The sequence below is a fragment of the Sebastes fasciatus genome, chromosome 1 (genome assembly GCF_043250625.1).
Source record: "Sebastes fasciatus isolate fSebFas1 chromosome 1, fSebFas1.pri, whole genome shotgun sequence".
NCBI classification, from domain to species: domain Eukaryota; kingdom Metazoa; phylum Chordata; class Actinopteri; order Perciformes; family Sebastidae; genus Sebastes; species Sebastes fasciatus.
The window spans coordinates 27,727,949-27,748,453 of NC_133795.1; the positions used below are offsets into that span (position 1 = coordinate 27,727,949).

Below are 20,505 nucleotides of genomic sequence, written 5' to 3' on the forward strand. Positions count from 1 at the left end.
AGTCTCGATGTGAGCTGGAACACAACGTCCATCATTCTACATCTGCCGAGGAAACAACTCTCCACTTTAGGTGTCCATCAACCTGCATCACTACACATTGCAGACAGTAACAGCTTCCCCTCTTGTGCTTAAAAAAACAAGACATGCTCTACACAGCAAACCCTTTCTGTGCTGCAAATGGATCACCAAAAAACCTCGGCTTCCCTTCAACTCGTCGTGATTGCATCCCACCTCCTTGCACCGCTGACACTCCACTTGCTCCAAAAGAGAAAAACCTGCAGATAATTAACAATATGGTGGGAGAGCAACATGACGGCTTATGAATATGCAAATCAGGCCTTGACTCAACATGCATCCACTTCTTTTCTTACAACCTTTTTTTTTATAATTTCCCTGAGAATTATGCCTTTCATCTTTGCATGCTTATATAAAAAAAAAAAAAAGGTGCGCAGTGCACAAACACACACACACACACACGCACAAACACCTCCACCCTGATGCTGTGTGTAACTCTGTGCTTTCCTCTCCCGGGCTGTGACCCAGCCGTGTAATGAAGGCTATAAATCAGCACCTTGGACAGCGCTAGGCAGCCCTGAGCTCCTGGATGTACATACTACTGGAGTCAGGCAGGGGGAGAGGAGGAGGAGGAGGAGGAGGAGGAGGGAGGGAGGGAGGCCGCTTTCAGCACCGGGGGAGAGCGGACAGCGACAGCCTCTGACATTCCTACTGTAAAGAGGCGAAAAGCCCTCCCTATCTGCAGCTGCCCCGCAGAGTACTGATGACTAAACAGAGTTATTCAGGTTGTTGCACAGCTAGCTTAGCAGGGCTGTGAATCAGATGAAAGGGATGAGGGGGATATGTGTGTGAATGAGGTCCTATCCTGAGAAATGCTGCTACTGCAGAGTGACAAAAAGAGAGAGGGAAAGGGAGAGAGTGACACAGGGGCAGGACCAGCTCTTTGCACATCACATGCATAGATTATATCTATGCATTAACCCTGGAACAGACAAAAAGGAACAGCCTGACAGATGAAACTGACATCTACATAAAGCAGGAGAGGTGATGAGCTACAACCACTTCTCACACACACATTAGTGCTCAGTATGAACACGCGTGCCAACTTTAAAACTCTGTTCTGCACACACATGGATGCATACACACATATATGTAAATGAGACGGTAAATTCGATAGTGCTTAAAGGTAGAAGCACACACACAGAGACGGCAACGCTTGAGTAATCTTGTTAGCTTAACACTCCTGCATGCGCCGCTATGTGGCTTTATGTCACGCCTGCTAACCTGCCCTTGATGGTTTCAATTCGTCGCACTTATAAACGGGGTCGCGCTTCGACCCTGTCGCCCAACCTCTTACAACCGCTGTCCGTGCTTCTTAGTGAACTGTTGTAATCCCCCCCTCACAAAAAAAAAGAAAAAAAAGAGATGCCCGCATTAAGTTAAATATTCATGTTCCCAGCGCTGGTCTATTTTTATCATTAAGCCCTCACAGGTAGGAGAAGCAGCATAGTGACTGTTCTCTCATCCGCAACCGGCTGTCTCACCGGTGCATCCCTGAGAGTCCCGAAAGACAACATCAGGGAGATTTGTACCAGAACGCAGAATGGGAGACATGAAAGAGTGAGAAAAAAAAAAAAAAGCTGAGACGAATGTAGAGAGCAAAAAAAGAAAAGAAAAAAGCAGGCAGTGAAGGAGAGAAGCCTTGAGAGAGAAAGAGAGAGGTGCGCAGAGCTACTTCAATCCTCAACATATAGCAGAGAGGAAAAGGGAGACTGCTGGTGTGCAGCTCCTGCAGATCCTCAGCTCGAATGGGGCTCAAAACGGTCGGCAAACTTTGAAAGTTACCTGGGACTTTTAACGCCATTCATGACTTAATACTGTTCCCAAATGTGCAGTGCCTGTCATTCGCACTTAGAGGAACAGGTTCAATTTTTGCCTGGCCCCTGAGAAGGTATGCTCTCTCTGGTGAACAGCACATTATAAGAGCACTCCTCAACAACACAGCACTGCACAAACCAGCAACCCACAGGTTTTCTCCAGAAATCCCTGCAGAGACCAAGGACCGGGCTGAGCGATGGGGATTGAACAGGAGGGCTGATTTTGACAGCTGGGGGCGATGGGATTAGCAGCAGCAATGGTGGCTTGGTATCTGTAATTGTGAGTGGTTGTGTGTGTGCATGTCAGTGTGTGTTTCGTGTGAGCGTGCACATGCCCATACCGCCTGTCCACAGAGTGCCATATGTGGCGGGAGCATTTTGCCATGAAGAATGAATGAACAGCTGCAACAGAAAACATTCTGAATTGTGTATGCATGTTTGATTGTTTGCGTGTGTGTGTGTATTAGTGCAAGTGTGTGTGTATGTGTGTGTGTGTGTGTGTGTGCCGGACAAAGCTGTAATGCCCTTACACTCGCCATCCATCGTATGGAGTGAGCCCATTACTATTCCTGTCACAACAGCCTTGCAGTAAGAGCAGCAGCAGAGGAGGCAAGGAGGCCGACCACCGTACAGTGCTGTAACACACACACACACACACACACACACACACACACACACACACACACACACACACACACACACACACACACACTTCCTCTTCCAATGACTGCTCACTCCCATCAGTGTAAACCTAAATTGTGCATGTTGGGTGCTTTACGAGGCATTTCATGTGCACCATATATTCACTCTCCCTCTGTGTGTTTGCGTGGGCAGATGTACAGTATCGGTGTGTCTTGCATTGCCATATGAATGCCCCTTGTTTATGCATTTATGTTCATGTGTGTGTGTGTGTGTGTGTGTATGTGACTGCATGACACATCCCATCACTCACCCTGGCTCTGCGCTCCCCCGTCCCCCTCCTCTGTGTCGGTCAGGTTGTTAAGCATCCCGGCTCTCCTCTACGGTCACTCGTCTTCTGCTGCGGAGCGGTGTCACCGATCGAGCTCTCGGCGGCTCTCCCTGCGCTCCACCCACTGCGATGCGGCCGCAGAAAATCGCGGGGAAGCAGCAGTGTAGAAAAATATGCCAGCCGGATCCTCCTCGCTCCTCTTCTTCGCTCCTCGCTGCCCGTAGGATGCACGAAGAGAGGCAGCAGAAGAGAGGGAAGGATTTTTTTTTTCCTCCCTCTGTAGATCCTCCTATTGACGTCTCTTCTCCGCTGGCTTGTAAGCGTGACTCTCTCTCTCTCTCTCTCTCTCTGTTGCTCCCCCTCTCTCTCTATCTCTTACTCTTCCTCTCTCTGTTGCTCTCTCTCTCCAGGAGAAGGAGGAGGGAAGAGGGAAGCTGCAGGAGTTTGGTGGATGATGGAACGCCTCAAAGCAGCACACTTGCTCTCTCCCTCCTTCCTTCTCTCTGTCTCTCTCTTTTTTTTTCTCACTCCTGATCTCGATCTCTCCCACTCACAGATACAAAAAAAAAGCACTCACTCTCCCCTGGTGAGATGATGTTGCTCAGTCACTGTAGCTGCCAAAGTAATTGCATATTCAAGCAGTATAGTGTGATTTCTTCTATATCTATTTCTCCAACTCCCTCCCACCCTACTTCCCTCTCCTCATCACGGCTGTCAGACAGAGAGGTGATTGGGGAAGTGGAATTGATGCTGTTAAAGAGAGAGCAGGCGGTAGCCTCGCCGCTCTGATGTTTTCTGTCCACAGAGGTGCATTATGCATCGGCTTTTTCCTCCTGTCAGCTTTGTAATAAGCCGCCGCGCTCACTCCCCACTTTAATGTCAGATGCAAATAGAGCCTCTGTTTCCTTCAAGGGATGAACAAGCCCCATCAACATCATCTGTACGCTGTTATGATAAACACGGAGAGTGATGTACTCACACACATGGAAAGACACACTGTATCAGCAATACAGCCATCACTTTGGTTCAGTATATGCATAACATACACCTGCCTCTCTGTTGGCAGCTATTAAAACAGAGCATGGTTCTTTATCTTTTACATTTCTTCTTTTAATCCACCATTTAGAGACGTTTGGTCCCAACCTAGATGCTGTACTGTATGGTGTTGGCACGGCATTGAAACCTCGCTGTCAATTAGGCCGGTCTCATTTTGATGCATGCAGATTCATTTTGATCTGGTACGCTGTGTGCCGTGTGCAAAAAAGAAAACGTGTGTAGTATGAAGACACTCAGCGCCTGTGTGTGTTTCTACGTGCGTCCCAGCGGTTGTGATCCCACACCAGAGATATGAAAGCAATTAATCTTGGTTTTAGTCATGGTGGCGCTGATGCACAGAACAGATTTCAACAAAAAAGAGAAGGAGGGAAATATATAACAGCACGCTAAATTTATTACCGATGTCTCAAACAAAAACTGGTTTTGTCAAGGTGCAATTACCTTGACGAAGAAGAACCAATACCTTGAAGCTTGGCAATATATTTCTCTACTGAGCTGTGTGTGTGTGTGTGTGTGTGTGTGTGTGTGTACGGATACATTTCTGTCTCTCTTTGTTCATTAGTACTCACACCATAGCCGGCAGTTTGCTTGCAACAACAAAAGACGTACAAATGAAATTACATTATCCACGAGGGGAGAGCCTTTGCATTTACATTCAGTAGAAACATTCAGTTGAATTGTGTCCTGAATAACCGGCTCATCATTGCATAATGTACATTATACTAGCTATCATTTCGAGCGAGCAATCTGAATGGTTAAATGTGCATGACATGAGAATTATGCAGATTATAGAGAGGCAAAGTCCCGCACCCTTTCGGTGAACCCCATGGGACCTTATTTTGGAAAAAATATGAACCATAGTCAACAGCGAGAGACAAATATTTTTTTGATCCTGTTTGAATTGCGCCATGAATCACACATATGATGTTTGTCAATTTAATAGATAATTAAGTCAAACTGTTGAAGTATAAGCCTGTAAAAATACGTAATAAGAAAGACTACACACCCAAAAGTCGTGCAAGTGACGTCTCTCTCACTGAAGCTACGATGCCTGTGTGTTTCTACTGAGATGTACTCACACCAGCAATGTGTCTCGCTCGTTCTTTCGCTTCTCGGTTGATAAAAACACCAGGAGTCACACTGGATAAACACATCAGGTAAGATAACGTTTCTTTTGTGTATGGTCATAGCTAAGTTATCTAGCTAGCTGGTGTTGGTGACGTATGTTGTGCGAGACGAGAGATGTAGTTCACTGAGCGGTTTCACACAAAACTAAATGATACTACGACAAACCCACGGCAAACCGCCACTTTCTTGACTTGCAAAACATCACCATCAACAAACATGTGTGATTCATGGCACAAAAAATATTTGTTTTTTAAATGACAAGGAGGTAAACAGCTTTGAGGAAAACAGGAGGACGTGTGTATTATTAATAACACAAGTGCATTATTAACTGTTATAATGGGTACTTTGCTGATGGGGGAACACTACATGGACATTCCTCACACACTGAACTCGGATGGTACTGTACCCACAATCCTCGTAAAGCACTCCATTTCATGCATTTCTGCTTTAACACACCAGCTGATGTGCAGTATGTTGTAGTACTGATCCATTCTAGACATCTACTATTAATGCGAGTCCTGCCCTGTAACAGGCACTGTCGGCTAGTCATTGACTCCTCAACGATTGTGGTCATTACTGCTGTCATTTGCATGGATTGAAGACTAGTAAATGGTTAACTTAATTATGTGCTATGTATACCGAGCTTGAAGGACAACAACCCAGCTCAATGTCCACTCAGAGTTTAGGTATTTATATGAAATGTCCATCTCGGGATGAGCATTGCAAAGTGGCTTTTTCTATAAATTATGTGGTATATGGCATTGGTCCATGATTTGTAAAAAATAAACATAAAATAAATAAGGGACGCGAGAGTGAAATAGATTTACAACATCATGTTTTCCTAAAATTAAATTTTTTCCCCGTTTTGGACCTGGCGGTCATACTAATATTTTAACTGGTAATGCGGTTGGCTATTACTGTGTTCACACTACGAGCGACACAGCAACAGGCTACAAGTCATTTTCAATGGAAGCCGGTGACATGAAGCTACAAATTCACGCCCAACACTTGCGTGACGGCCGCAATGTGCTACAAATAAAGTTGAGCTGGTTTCAAATTTTTTAGCGCTCCATTGATGCGGTGAAACATCAACCAAGATGTTTTTGTTTCACCCTATTCCGTTCCTTATACAAACTGACAATTAACGACTTAACTAAGTCAACGACCGCTTGAGCAACACTTCAACTGCGACTTGGTGACAATGTAGCTGGCCACACTTGGCCGTTTTGTGTCAAACAGTGCCAATAGTTAGGTCTGGAAACAGGTTTATGCATTGTAATTACTGTGTGTACTATTGACATCATGCCTCTTGAAATTAATGTAGGTGTACCTAGATTTTTCTGTATTTATTTTAATAAATACAGAAAAACTGTACAATTCACAGTGCCACTCATCTTCTGTGTTAAACTTGATAAACAAATGATGAAAAAGCAAGTTGGTCTGGCAAAAGAAATGAACAAAACCTGCCAGCTAGTTATTATGGACAACTCAGGTAGTGCTGATACACTCACATGTGCAACACATAACACAACACACCCTTTTAAATCAGATGATCTATTTAAGCTCTCAATGCACAGCTCACTCCACTGGTCTGCCTACAGTAAGGTGCTGCTACACTACGACACCACCACATCCTCACTGCAGCTGCTTACATCTAAATCAGCCAACATCCACTCCAGCATCCACCTGTAGACTCAAATTCTCTCCAACAAGAGGTGGAGTGAGGTTATCATCACTACAAATCGTTCTCTCTCTGAGCAGGTTTAAATGTCACAGCCTCGACACCAAACATTAACTGTGCAGACGTCTGAACTCACATATCGATACGACCGCTCTGTGTGAGCTGGACGAATGAAATAGAAACTTATTTTTCAAACATCCAAACCAGCTGACGCTAGCTAACACACTGCCAAATATCTGCAATATTTTTGATTAAGGGGGGGAAACAAGGTTGGCAAAGAGCCGACTGTAAATTTGAGTAATTCGTTGTTATACATCGTCGAGTGATGTAACGTCTTGTTTGATTTGAACACTGACCCTGAAATAGGGCTCCTTCATAACAACAGTGCATGAATTTGCATTTTCTAAATCAAAAACACTTGAAAGGCTGCTGCATGCCAATCATGATGTAACTTAATACCTTCTCTGCTGACTCCCTTATGATGCCATCACATAATGTTAAAGCATTGCATAAAAACATGTATTATATGACCAGTTGTTGAAATAGTCCCTGTGCTGAGTTTTGTGGGGAAGAAGGGAGAGGACAGGGTGGTCGATACATCACCTAAATAGAACAAGGGACAGGAGAGAACATGTACCTGTCGGGCAGATGATGGCAAAGACATGCGTTTACGTCTGCTAACTATTTCCAGAATGTGGTCTATTGCGTTCATCTGTCAGTCACCGCCACCTTTACACCAGCCTGCTGGGTTTCCAGAAACACCCAATACAAAGAATACATTATGGCATCTGCAAGATCACAAAATAAAGCAGGTGTTGGAACCCAAAGTGGGTTGGTTTGACATCAAAATTGTTTCGTCTTTGCACCATTTCTATCTTCATATGTCGGGTGACAAGAATATATTGTGCTTCAAGGCAATGACAAGGAGGAACGTACGAGGAGGACGGCAGACGAGCACTGAGTGCACTGGAGCAGAGGGACCTGCTGGCACAGCAGCTGTTTTCCAATAGAGAGTAAGAACAAACAGAAGGCTCAGTTACACGTCCTAAAATCAAAGAAGATTTATTGATAAGACAAGACAGAGTTCTAATAGAGAGCATTTATAAACGTCAATGTTGTAATGCATTTCTGAAAAATAATGTTAGAAAAAGTTGATTAAAAAAGTTATTTCATGGTTAAACAACACTCAACGCGATTTCGAATGTGGTTTTGCATCCAGGGATTTACAAACAGAAACAGATTTAATCAAGTAGGTGTGAGGTGAACGTGGCTAGCTTTAAGAGCGCTTCAAATAAAAGCACATGTTATTTTCCAAAGAAGGAAATTCATTGGTCATAGGTACAAGACGATGTTCCTGTGCTGTGCTGCAAGCAGGCTGCAGCGCTACCGTTAGTAGCTATACGTATGAAAGTAATGCTCTGTAATTTGTATATATCCAACAAAATCTATTCGTATGTATCCATGTAATCGTGAACCAGGAAGTATAAAGAGAAACAAACGCCGTGTAGGAAGGAGGTTGGGGTGAATGGGTTGATCAAACTAAGTAGTTTTCTTGCTTAAACCTAACCAAGTAGTTTTCTTGCCTAAAACCAAGTAGTTTTCTTACCTAAACCTAACTAAGTAGTTTTTTTTTGCCTACACCTAACTGAGTATTTCAAGCGTAGTTATTTTAACCCAAACCACGATCTTTCCCTAAACTAGTCAATCTTTTCCTAAACCTAACAAAGTAGTTTTGTTGCCTAAACCTAACCAAGTTGTTTCTTGTGAGGATGGAAGTTTATTTTGAAAAGACTGTATGCATGTAACAAGCGGTAAGTGACACGTGTTGCTGGACATTCGTCCAGGAGTTTGGAGTAATAACTTTTGGTAAGATATCATACAAACCGTTGTATGAGGATACGATGGAGCTGCAAGAGCGGTCCATTTCACTTGTAACTTGTGTACCAAGGGTTTCTGGAGACAAATTCAAATACTCCTTCATTTTCGTGTTTTTTTTTCTTATTCGGTTCAGTTCAAGCCATCAGAAAGTCTAATGAATGCAATCCAAATTTTTTCTGTGGGCACTATTCTGTGCGTGTACTGCTGACTCACTCGGGCATCTGAAGGCTTTCTTATTTCTTAAGCAGCATGGCTTGCTGACAACTTAACAGTGTCTTGTCTACAAACAGGGCCCTGTTATTGGATTAGCCCAAACCCTTACAACACTCAGACGCTGCCAAAAGCAACTCTTCTACTACAGTATGGGAGGTAGAGGCAGTGAAAACTACACAACGATAGTAGATGCATGTAATACTACAATGGTACTAAAATTGGGACCTTCCTTCTGAGTGCCTGTATGTGTGAGAGAGAGCATAAAAATACATGCACTTGAGCCTAGGGCCATTCTAGTCAAAAGCCAGAGTCAGTGAAAATAAAAAAAATATATGGTGTAGCTACAGGGTTGTGGGTTTGGCAGTGTGTGATAAAGAGACACAGACAGAAAGAGAGCCGAACAGAGAGACAGAAGTCGACAAATAAGAGGATTTTATGACTAAATGCAGATGCATGACTCACACGTTTTCCTGAAGTCGTACTTGTTATCTGTGCCTGATTACATTCGTGTGAGCCGGCATTCATGTGTGAACATACTTGTGTGCAATTTCGTCTGTATGTCACGTTTTCCTCAGAGGAGTACTCCCCCTACCAATTAATCACCTTTGAGAGAACAATTTTCAAAAGTTTTTTTTTGAAAACTGAAAGGCTACATTTCCATTTTCGAGGGGTTCGATTGCGGGCTCATTTAAATGTCATGAACTTAGAGCTGGGCTCCAAACAGGAGCCGGAACGGGACAATCTTTGTTGAGTAATGTTTTACTAAATGGAGCCATGCTGAGGTCATATTGACCTGGTGCGCTCCACTCAAGAGCCTACTAATGAAGTAGAGGAACTCACACACTCCAAATACTTTTAATGACGGCAGGCCGTGGTCAAAATAAATTCAATTATGGTTGTGAGCAGGGCTCGCTGACCTCTTGTGACCTTGTGTCATCAAAAGGAGCAGGGGTGAGAGAGAGATGAAGGGAGGATGCTGGCCTTCAAGAGATACAAGGAGGAAATGGATGTGAGCTGAGTCAAAAAACAAAGGGAAGAGGAAAGAAATCACGTAGGATTTTGAGCAAAAACTATAAGATCTCTAACTGACTTAGTCAAGCAAAGAGAAGGATTTAGTGTGCTATGGTGCATAGGACAATGCATCTGAGATGATGCTAAACTAGACTGCCCCGTCCACTAAATCTTACACCATGTAATGAAGTACAGCTCTTGGTGAAGCTAAATAAACACAGGATATTGATGGAAATTGATACCACTCTCATGTCTGTATGATAAATATGAAGCTACTGCCAGCAGCAGGTTAGCTTAGCTTAGCATAAAGACTGGAAACAGAGGGAAAAAGCTAGCCTGGCTCTGTTCAAAACTAACAAAGTCTGCCTACCAGCATCTCTAAAGTTCACTAGTTAACTAGTATTGTCTTATTTATTGTAGTATTTATCTAGTGTACTATTTATAGATTTTAAGGGCTGAGAGAGAGCCAGGGTACAATGCATTTCATTGCATTTCACTGATGCATATGACAAATACACTTGAAACTTGAACTTAACATCGTATACTGTAGCTCGTTTGTTTAAGCCTGAAGTCTCCACTGGTTGCCAGTGACAACAAGTACAAGCTTTGCTCCCTTATTAGAGAGAGACTTTGTCCGAAATCACTCACTACTCACTATATAGTGGACTAGTGAGTTTGCCATTTTGTTGTGCTGTCCGAATGAATAGTGAGAATTATTATACCCTATATAGTGGACTCAAAGTATCCCACATTGCATCGTGAAAAGTAGTGGACAAAAATGGTCTTTAACTGAGCACTATATACCATCATGCATTGTGCTGAAGGAAAAATGGCAGACGGACGAGAGGAGAGCAGCGCGATTGAGACAAATCCATGACTTGCGGCGCGGAAATAATAATAACACAAATGGCCACAAAGTACTTTGTATTTATTACTTTGGGGAAATACGCCTATTGCCCCCACATTCACTATTGCTGTTAATTCTTACCTTTCAGAATAAAAGCCCGAGACACATACAGTACGTTGCATCACTGCTTACCGAGGGGAACTGCAATTCACTCGGAGCATTTCGCTAAGAGACAACTCAACAAAATAGCTGACAATATGTATTTATCACAAAAATACAGGCATTCATTATGGATGGTCTATCAGCAGACGTTGATCTGGCACTTTTTAACTGTGCGACAGCAATGACGTAATTAACGACACAGAGAAAATGACCCGAGTATTGATTTTTTTTTTTACTCGTGCAGTGTGAGCCACGTCAATGAGACATTTCCATTGCCTTGTGATGATCAATAAAGTTTTTTCTGACTCTTATTCTGATAACACTATGTTGTGTCACAATTTTGAGATGTAGTTTTCCTGATTTACCTGACATGCAAGGACGCTTACAAGATGTAAGCGGAAATGCATACTAGGTCCAAACTGGGCTTTCAGGAATCAATTACTGGAGTAAAAAAAACTCTATCTTAATAAATCCCCTGTCTTATACATTTTGGACCAGTTCCAGGTTTTTTCATGACACACAAAGGTTAAACTGCTACACACTCTCTCACTGCACAGCGGTGAGCGTCTCAAGGAGCCTGGGTTGTTATAGGATGAGACAGAGCGAGAGGACAACCACTTCCAACCTACAGTATCAGTAGCAGAGCCTCGTTTCCTCATGTGTTGTGGTGTCTTGGACTCCTGCCAGATCATTATGGTCTGTCTGAGCACCTCCAAAAGTCGACAAGGGCATGGAGCATTTATACAGCATCTAGCAGCCACAAAAAAAGCTAAAGCCCTGGGCACAAAGTTAAACTTCAACTGGACACAAAAGATACAAAGACTAAACAAAACAAGAAACAAAAATTCCCAGGAAGCTTAAAAAGGTGTCTCTCCGTGACTCATCTCTGAGTGCACGGCGAGAGGAGCGTCAAGAGTTTTGAAATGAAACGGCATCTGTAATATTCTCTCTGAATTCCCTCAGTGTCTGATATCAAAAAATATTTTGAGTGAGAGGAGGCGCTTAAATAATGCAAAACGCAGGCTCTCTTGATCTGTCCAAAAAAAAAAAAATCACAACCAGAAAAGGCTCAGTCAGCATTAGACACATCTAAGCCACCAATCTGATCCCAAAAATGACAACGTTCACAACAGGTTTGTGTGTGCTTCACACAGCAGGACCTAGACATTTACACAATCACAATCTATGTGTGTAGAGTTTATAGTTGATCAGCCCAAAATATCCCTCCTAAGTCAAATCTTTACATGATGATGGCTGCAATGAATCAAATCGAAACTGCATTGTGATAAATAATGCATTTTGGTTTTCTGTCGCAGCCATTTCGGGAATGAAATATGCAAACATGGAAATGACTTTCATAAACATAAAGTGAGGCGGATATGCAGAGAGAGAGCTATTGCAGAGCCACAGTGAAACAATTTGAGAATGCAGTTTGTTAGTACAATACCCGAGCACTTCTGTTGATGAGTTCAGCTCGATTGTATTTCCCATGTGTCTTATTCTCTTTCTCTCTCTCTCTCTCTCTCTCTCGACTGTAAATCTGATCAGGCTCTGCTCAAAGAACGGCTTAATATCCTCCTACGGCAAGCCTGAGGACAAACACATACATGCACGCACGCACAAACAAACACTAAAGGATACAGTTATCGGTATGAAATTGTGTTGGGATGGGCTCAAGAAAATTACATGGTGATGCTTTGAAATCAGCCCTGGTCTCCTGAGGGGTAATTTACAGTAGGCTGTGGACGATAATGGATGTTATTCAGGAGAAGCTGGTTGGATTCTATCTACTGCTGTCCATCAGTTTACCTGACGCTGCCAAATCGAATAACAAGTTTACACCCGCTGTGTGAATTCTCTTTGTTGAATCGACACGCTTTTTAAAAAAAAACAATTGTCCTTCGCAAACAAATCTAATCATAGCTTTGTCCCTTTCGAAAGGCTGATTGTGCGATATGAAAGTCATGAATGTCATTAACGAATATGAGTCGGAAACGTGATGGAGGGACAAAGGGAAAGAGAGGGGCAGAAACACAAAAATAGAATAGGAGTAGAACGGACATTGAACTGTTTTGAACTAGTTGTTATGGTGACAACACATGTCAGTGGGGCCGTAAAGTGTGGTCGCAGCTAACTGAGAAGAAAGCGGACTCCCAGCCCTCAGTCTAGCCGCGGTCTGGGTCTCATTCACATGAACGGAGGAAGGGAATTAACTCTGGATTCAGCTATTAGTGCATTTTACTTTTACTTTAGGACCTAATCATTTACAGACATCTCTTTCCCAATGTAAGTCTATGGTAAAAGGTCTTTTTGGGCCGAATGGCATCACGTGATGGACACGGAAGTTGTAGTACCGTTGTTTGGCCACTACGAAGATTTGCTTCAAAGCCTGGCGCTCTTCCTGGGGCTTGGTTCAGCTCATTTCCTGTAACCAGTGTATTATTAAAGCATGGTGGAATTAGCAAATTAGCTAGCTAGCTAGCTAGTTAGCTAGCTCGCTAATTCCACCATGCCATGTTGTCACTGGGAGCATTTCTATTGCCTCTCAAAGGCTCTCAACATGGCCACAGCGATCCTGCAGCTATATTAAACCTGCAGTAGGCAGAATATGTTTGGCATCATTGGGCAAAAATTCCATAATAACCTTTCAGCATAGACTTCTGCACCTCCTCATGGCTCTGTTTTCAGACTTTAAAAAATCCAGCCTGTGACGGGAGACTTTGGCCAATCACAGGTCATTTCAGAGAGAGCGTTGCTATTGAGCGTTCCTATTGGCTGTGCTCTGGATGGTGGGCGGTGCTTGGTATTTCCTCAACAGATCTCAACATGACGGAAGGTCACAAACTTTCTCATTTTACAGCTAAACAGTACACTACAAGATGTTTCTGAAAACATTTGAGGTGAGAAATAGGTATTACAGTAACAGGATATTGATTCATGATGCCATTAGGAGCACCGGAGGACACTGGAGGACACAGAGGCACATGATTATTTTCAGATTACTTGTCTCATGCACTACTGTCAGGATATAGTGACCGTTTTATAAAAATAACTTTTTTTAATCATATTTGCTCCAATTCTACCCACTGCTGCTTTAACGTTCTGGATATCGAATTTAGCACCTTAAAGTGGTTAAATCTTACTCATTTACTCTGGCTCTCTACGCTATGCTTTAGTCGTTACTGCAAAACATCACCTCAGTGAGACCATGACTTGCTATAAATTGGTTTAGTTTATACGGAAGTCAGCCCGCTACAACGGTCGCAATGGCAACGGTACACATAAAATTGGCCGCCGCTCTGACCATCCTGTTGATTTGAATGGGAATGTCCGTTTTTACTCCTGTTCCATTTTTATGTCAGATATCAATTCAGCACAATGTGTAACATTTTTGAAAGCTCAATATGTGTCCCCAGTCCTGGTTAGCCCCAGCTGATGAGACAACAACATAATATACTGTTCATCGGAGCAGAGAGTCTACTACATGTGTAAGGTGTCAGAGATTTGTGAAGTGTTTAAACCTGCAGGGCTTGTCAAGTAATTAATCTGAGAATAGCCGATGCAGTCCTGAGAAACGAACCCCCACATCTGACAGGGCTTCGATTGAGAGACGGGCATCTGAAGATGTGAGGGAGATTCTCGGCAGGAAAGAGCGAGGAGATCAAAGTGGTCTGGCGATGTTCCGACACAGCAGAGCTGAGCTTTTGTTTGCTCTAAACATGTTTTATCTGATGAGGCCTGCTGGCCAATCTCAGAGCGTTGTCTTTTTAATCGCCTAATCCTTCCACAGCAGCCGCTGCCTCTCAGAAAAAAATACTGGGGTCATCTCCTCCCTCTACATGCTGAGTGTGTTGAAGGTAGTTTACTCGTATACCGTAGGTGTAGACAGATGTGTTCATGTACATGTGGAGGGCAGTTGCATTTAATCCCAAAGAAATCAGACGAAAGCAAAAGCAACAGATTGATAAAGCTGCTGGTAATTTTAACTTGTAATGCAAGAGAGAAATGACGTAGTTAGGTTTAGGAAAAGATCATGGTTTGGGTTAAAATAACTACAGAAGTGGTGTAACTCAAGTACGGAAGTTACGTAACAATAAAACAACGTTGACTTCTGGTTTTACACAAGAACACTGGCATCCATCCACCCCAACGTCCATGCGAACAGCCTATTTGTGTAGCATCCTTTGCCATATTGGAGGGGATTAAAACATGTGGTGTGTGCTTACCTAGAAGTATTTTTGATAGCGACAGACACGTGTGGCAAAATGTTACTGTAGTATTGCTACTGATAGTATTTGTGTTTAATCAATCACTTGATGAAGCAGCACTGTAAAGTTTCTACAGTAGTTCTATTTAATTTGTGTCCTTGTCCTATTGCTTGAATGTCACTCAATACATTCCTGAAGCAATTTGGTGAAATGACCTTCTATATCAAAAGACTGACAACATTATGAGCACGAACACATAAAAAAAAGCAGCCTCAGACAAATCAATCAACCTGAGGTACAGCGCGTGGACCTGGGGTCAAAGAATTTTCATGTCTCTGCTATGACGTGAATTTTGGCTCATTTAGTTTTTCATTTCAAAATTGGTTTATTCAATTAATTTAATATCCTTTTATCCTTTATTTATTTATTTATTGAAAGGGGAAATCATTATAATTACATGGCTGTTGCAGAACATGAATAACCGGCTATATTATTATATTCAACATTAAAGGGAAGTTTCTGTATTTTTCAACCTGGACCCTATTTTCCCATGTTTTTGTGTCTGGGACAACAACTTTTGAAAATGGTCCAGTATTGAGGGAGAACGCTGCCGCCGCCAGCCACGAATACACCGTCAACTTACGTAAAGTGCTTGTTTTTGCCACTGACAGGCTCAGATTGGAAGTATCAACATTATCGAAAAAACCCTTCAGAGAAATAAAACATTTTTCTTACCCTTTCGCTTGATCCGTTCAGCTTGTTAGTGTGTCTAACCAAGTCTCGCTCAAGGAGAAGCCTCGTTCTGAAATCTTGCAAGAAAGTTAGACCTCAAGATTTCAGAACAAGACTTCTCCTTATGCGAGACTTGGATAGACACAAAAACGAGCACTTTTAGTGGACGTACATTGACGTGTGTAATTGCACCGAATGATTACATTGCAGCCGGTTTTGCTGCCGGCTGCAGCGCTCTCGATCAATACTGGACCAATTTCATTAGACACTTAGGCACTAAAACATTAAATATGAGAGAGCAGATTAAAAATTATACCAGATCTACAGGATACCGAATACATTTATTTTAAGAATGTGCTTTTTATGTGTGTGACTGTTATGTTGCCCACAGACTTTCATATACAGCAAGCAGTTGCTCTGGACTCTAAACCAGCTCCTTCCTGAACTACGAGTACAACAGAAGAGAAATAGACCGACATCAAGTATGAATAGCAGATAAATGCAGACAGCTCTTTTTTCCTGAAGCCTTGCACACGTAACCATCTAAGACAGTGGTGTCTAAGTCTTCAGGTAAGAACTCTGATGTACCAATTCTGGTATTAACTCCTTCAAAGCACACTTGTCTCAACTTTGAATATGGTGAATTTAGGGAAGAGAAAAAAACGTGTTCTCTTGTGATAATATACTGGAACCAAGTGTCACTGCTTTTTATTTAACTATGGATTATTGGTTTTACATTGGAACTTTTCAATACTTAATAATTTGTTATGCTCATTTATTTGATAAACATAACTTAGGAAAAGAACATTATGGATGCTGTATTTGAAAAATGAGTTTCCTCTCTTTAGTAATACAAATGTAACAGTAATCATAAATGATTGTCCTGTATAATATAATGCATTTAATGCATGGTTTATTTTTCAGCTGCGGTGTCCCGCTCAGTAGAAGAAGCTCTTTTGGTCACAATAAAAAAAAAGATTCATAAGCAAAAATGTCTATGTTATGTGTTAAGGGTTAATACATCAGCCTAAAAAAATCCAATATCCGTCGGACTATAATGTATTGTACCATCATTGTTATCCTGTTCAACACAGAGTATCTTGCCAATCTTGAATTGTTAGTTATCTTGTGATTCCTTGAAGATATTGTATCATATATGTGCAGCTTATCTGAGTGTTTGTGAGGGGAGGGAGACTCTGACATCTTCCCACATTAAAAAGGTGAACCTGACAGAACTATTGAGCTGTGGCGGCAGGCAGCCCACACCGAAACCCCTGAAATGTTAGATAAAGACGTAGCAGGAAGAAAAGCAGCAGCGAGATGCACCCTGTACGAGAAAGAAAGAAGAAGGCACACACCGGTGGGTAAGATGCACCAAGAGGGGAGAGATATGTTTCAAGTGCTTTTGGATTGAGTGTTGCAATGTGCAAGTCTATGCGTGTACAGCAGGTGTGTGTGTGTGTGTGTGTTTGTGTGTGCGTGGGTGGATGACCATGCCTATACTGCCTCCTATACATCTCCATCTCCCCATACATCCACCAGCACTGCATTCATTTACCCCTATTTTTCTCTGTATTCCATTGAAGCCACTGAGGAAGAGGAAGGAGGAGGAAGGAAGGAAGATGTGACCCAGTTTTATTTCCTCCAAAGAAAACAGACGGAGCAGCAGAGAGAGAAAAATGAAGTGAGAGAAGAAGAAGAAGAGGAGCGAGGAGCATCGCCCTGAATGAGAACAGAGAGTAATGAGGGCTCATTTCCATACATGGCTCTACATCTACTGGCTTACCCGCAATGATTACCACCCCAGTTTGGTCAAACCAGAATAATGTCGAGGCAATCTCTCCTCTGAAAACTGTTTGCACACGAGACTCATCGGGCCAGATATACTGATGAAACACAAGGCTTTCATCCGGGGGACCGCTGTTCGTGTCCTGTGTGAAACCAGAAGTCCACGTTGATTTATTTGTTACGTAACTTCCGTACTTAAAGGCAGGGTTGACGATGTTATTCAGTATACACTATTTGTTATATTGGTTGAAATGGTCTTTACACCCCAACAGCGATCGGGACTCTGAAAAAGGACCAGAAAAGAGCCGTCATCTGTAGCTGCTGTAATCCTGTCTGCCAATCACTGCCTCGCGGTCTGCTTGGAAAGAACCAATCAGATGCCTCCCTGCCTCCCTGTTTGTACTCTACCCTTGGCGTGCACCAGCCTGAACTCAAAGCGCGTCGCCGCCGCAAGTTTACTGGAGAATGGAAGCGAAAACTCAGCCAAAAGTAGCACTGCCGCGGTTACTTGTCATGAGGTAGCGTTGTTGAGTTGAGGTTTTCTCTCCGGTCTGTGTCTGTGAAGCGGTTACGATGTAGTGGTGCTCGGTCATGTGTGTGGGGGGCGTTGCATTGGAAGGAACCCCGAGGGGAGGGGGTGGGTTTAGACGGAGTTCCTGAGGCGAGGCTACTTTCCAATTATGCCAGCTTTCCAACATCGTCGACCCTATCTTTTCAGTAACACCACCTCTGGAGTTATTTTGAACCAAACCACGATGTTTCACTTTCACGTTACAATCAGCTGATCATTCATGTCCCTTGTTCACAACGTTCAGTTTCATTTTGACTTTACAAATGTAGTAGTCTTAAAACCAACCGTGTAGTTTTTTCCTAAACCTAACTAAGCGTTTTGATAGTTCAATTCAACATTAAGAATGTGTTTACTGTGACTGAAAAGTGACGCCAAGGGGTCTGACAAAGCGTCAGTATGTGACGAGTTGAAATGAGAACGTGGTTGTGTGGTTTGTGATCATCGGTGATGTAGAATCACTAGAGGATTTAACTGGCTCGGATTGGGAACGACAATGAGTGTTGTGCGTGACGATCGATCTTTTTATGTTGTGTAGTGTGTCATAATAGACGAGAGCTTCCGTGAGGGCGATCTGCTGCGCAGGTGAGGACAGCTGTAAACATTGACTTTAATGTATTAATAATTACATATTTGCGAAAGATTATAATATAATACAATTTAATAATAATATAATATAATAGTAATATTTAGAGTAAAAGTAGCAGTTTTTCTCAGTTAAGTTGGCAAATATACAGGGTCACTTGCAGAGTGCATCTGGAATCATTTTCATGGTAAATCTGGAAGATAATGTTTAATTGGAATACACTAATGTACAAATACGACTAATGTGACTATCTATACCAGCATACCTTTATACATAAGAGTATACGTTTATACAGAAGCGTCATTAAATGGTAGTTTTATAATAAGAACCACTCCAACACCCGTCAAACAGTGCATCAATAAGCTTCTACATGATGTCAAGAACATTAAGGTACTGTAGGCAGTTCCTTCCTTGGAGCAACATACTGAAGGTTTTTGTAGGCTGCTCATGTAAGCTGCTTTAGAGCCCAGAACATCTGTTTACGTCAGAAAGAAGACACTTGACTGAGATGGAAGGAAAGGGGGCGATTTATCCAGTGCAACACAAATCAATGTTTGGTTCAGGCTTCACAGAAACATGATCAGAGGGATTATTTTAGTAAGGAGCTGGCAGCCCTATTTGGTAAATGTGTTGAAATGAAATGCAGTGGATGTTGTGTTAAAAATAACAAAGACACTTTCACAACTGGAACACTACCTCTTATATCCCTGGTGAGTTTCAGAATCAAAAATAAGTTTGAAAGGAGAAACGATGTCGGAGTTGTTGGCTGAAATCTATTTTTTGTTATAATATTTGAATTTGGTTCTGTTGTATAACATTTAACAATATTCTGCCTGCAGTACTAAAGTAGGAAGGTTTTACGGGGTTACTGTGAAATGCGTGGGCTTTAAGATTTTTATAGACTTTCTACTGTTGCTGATGCTAATTTTGTACACACACACACACACACACACACACACAAACACACACACACACACACACACACACACACACCTACGAACACAAATACTCTGAGCAGATAGCCTTTTTTGGCTGTGTTTGCAGTTACTTTAATGGTATAATTTTATGGTCCTGATGCTGCTTAGTATTTTGAAATGTAAATTTTTTTTATGCTGTACTAGACAAGACTGAGACAGGACAGTCATAGCTTAGTCTAAATAAAACAAAAAGAGTCCAGTTAGTCTATTGGAACTTTACTCCCTAATGCTCATAAGTAGATGCCATCACTTTTTGAGTGGGGTCTGTCTGCATTTAGTAGGCACTGGTCAAATAGGTAAAATGTACATTTATAAATGATTAATAACCGCCAACAGACGTTGGCAAAGATTGTCAAACAGGTGCAACTTAATAATAGCTGTGTCCCTGTTAATGTGCATGCTGGCTTACTGGCACACCTAAATGGAATGAAGCCATAAATGTGGTTGGTTACAATGTGGTTATCTAAGATAAGACAAAATGGCAGTAAAAAAGGTCAGTTAGGGGAGTTTCTAAGGATCATTAAAGAGCAACTTAATTTTCTGAAAAAGGGATTTAAATTCTCAATTTGCTGCAATGATATAGAAGTGTACTCCAGGGTGTTTAAGTACATTGTAATGTCACTGGTGGTAGGTGAGGTCAGAGGTGCAACATAGACTGTATATAAAGATATGACATGACAGCTCCCCAAAAGTGAAGCCAAAACATCTGGATCGCCCCCAGGTGGCTGGCTGCAGTATGGGTCATAAAGCCCGCCCCCTCCGTGTTAGCAGATGGGACATGGGACAAACTAAAAAGTCAAAGTACACG

At 42.3% G+C, this 20,505-nt stretch overlaps 1 protein-coding gene across 5 annotated transcripts in view; it reads right to left on the reverse strand.

The window, feature by feature from the left end:
- The window catches only part of slc12a5a (solute carrier family 12 member 5a), a 173,418-nt gene that overhangs the window by 102,645 nt on the left and 50,268 nt on the right, over nt 1-20,505 (reverse strand). The window contains exon 1 of one of the 5 annotated variants that reach the window (XM_074641075.1): nt 2,845-3,252. The exons of the other annotated variants lie outside the window; for them this stretch is intronic. Coding sequence (XP_074497176.1) covers nt 2,845-2,899 — 55 coding nt within the window. The 5' untranslated portion in view covers nt 2,900-3,252. Of the gene's footprint in view, nt 1-2,844; nt 3,253-20,505 lie in introns of those variants that run through there. 5 annotated transcript variants of the gene reach the window in all.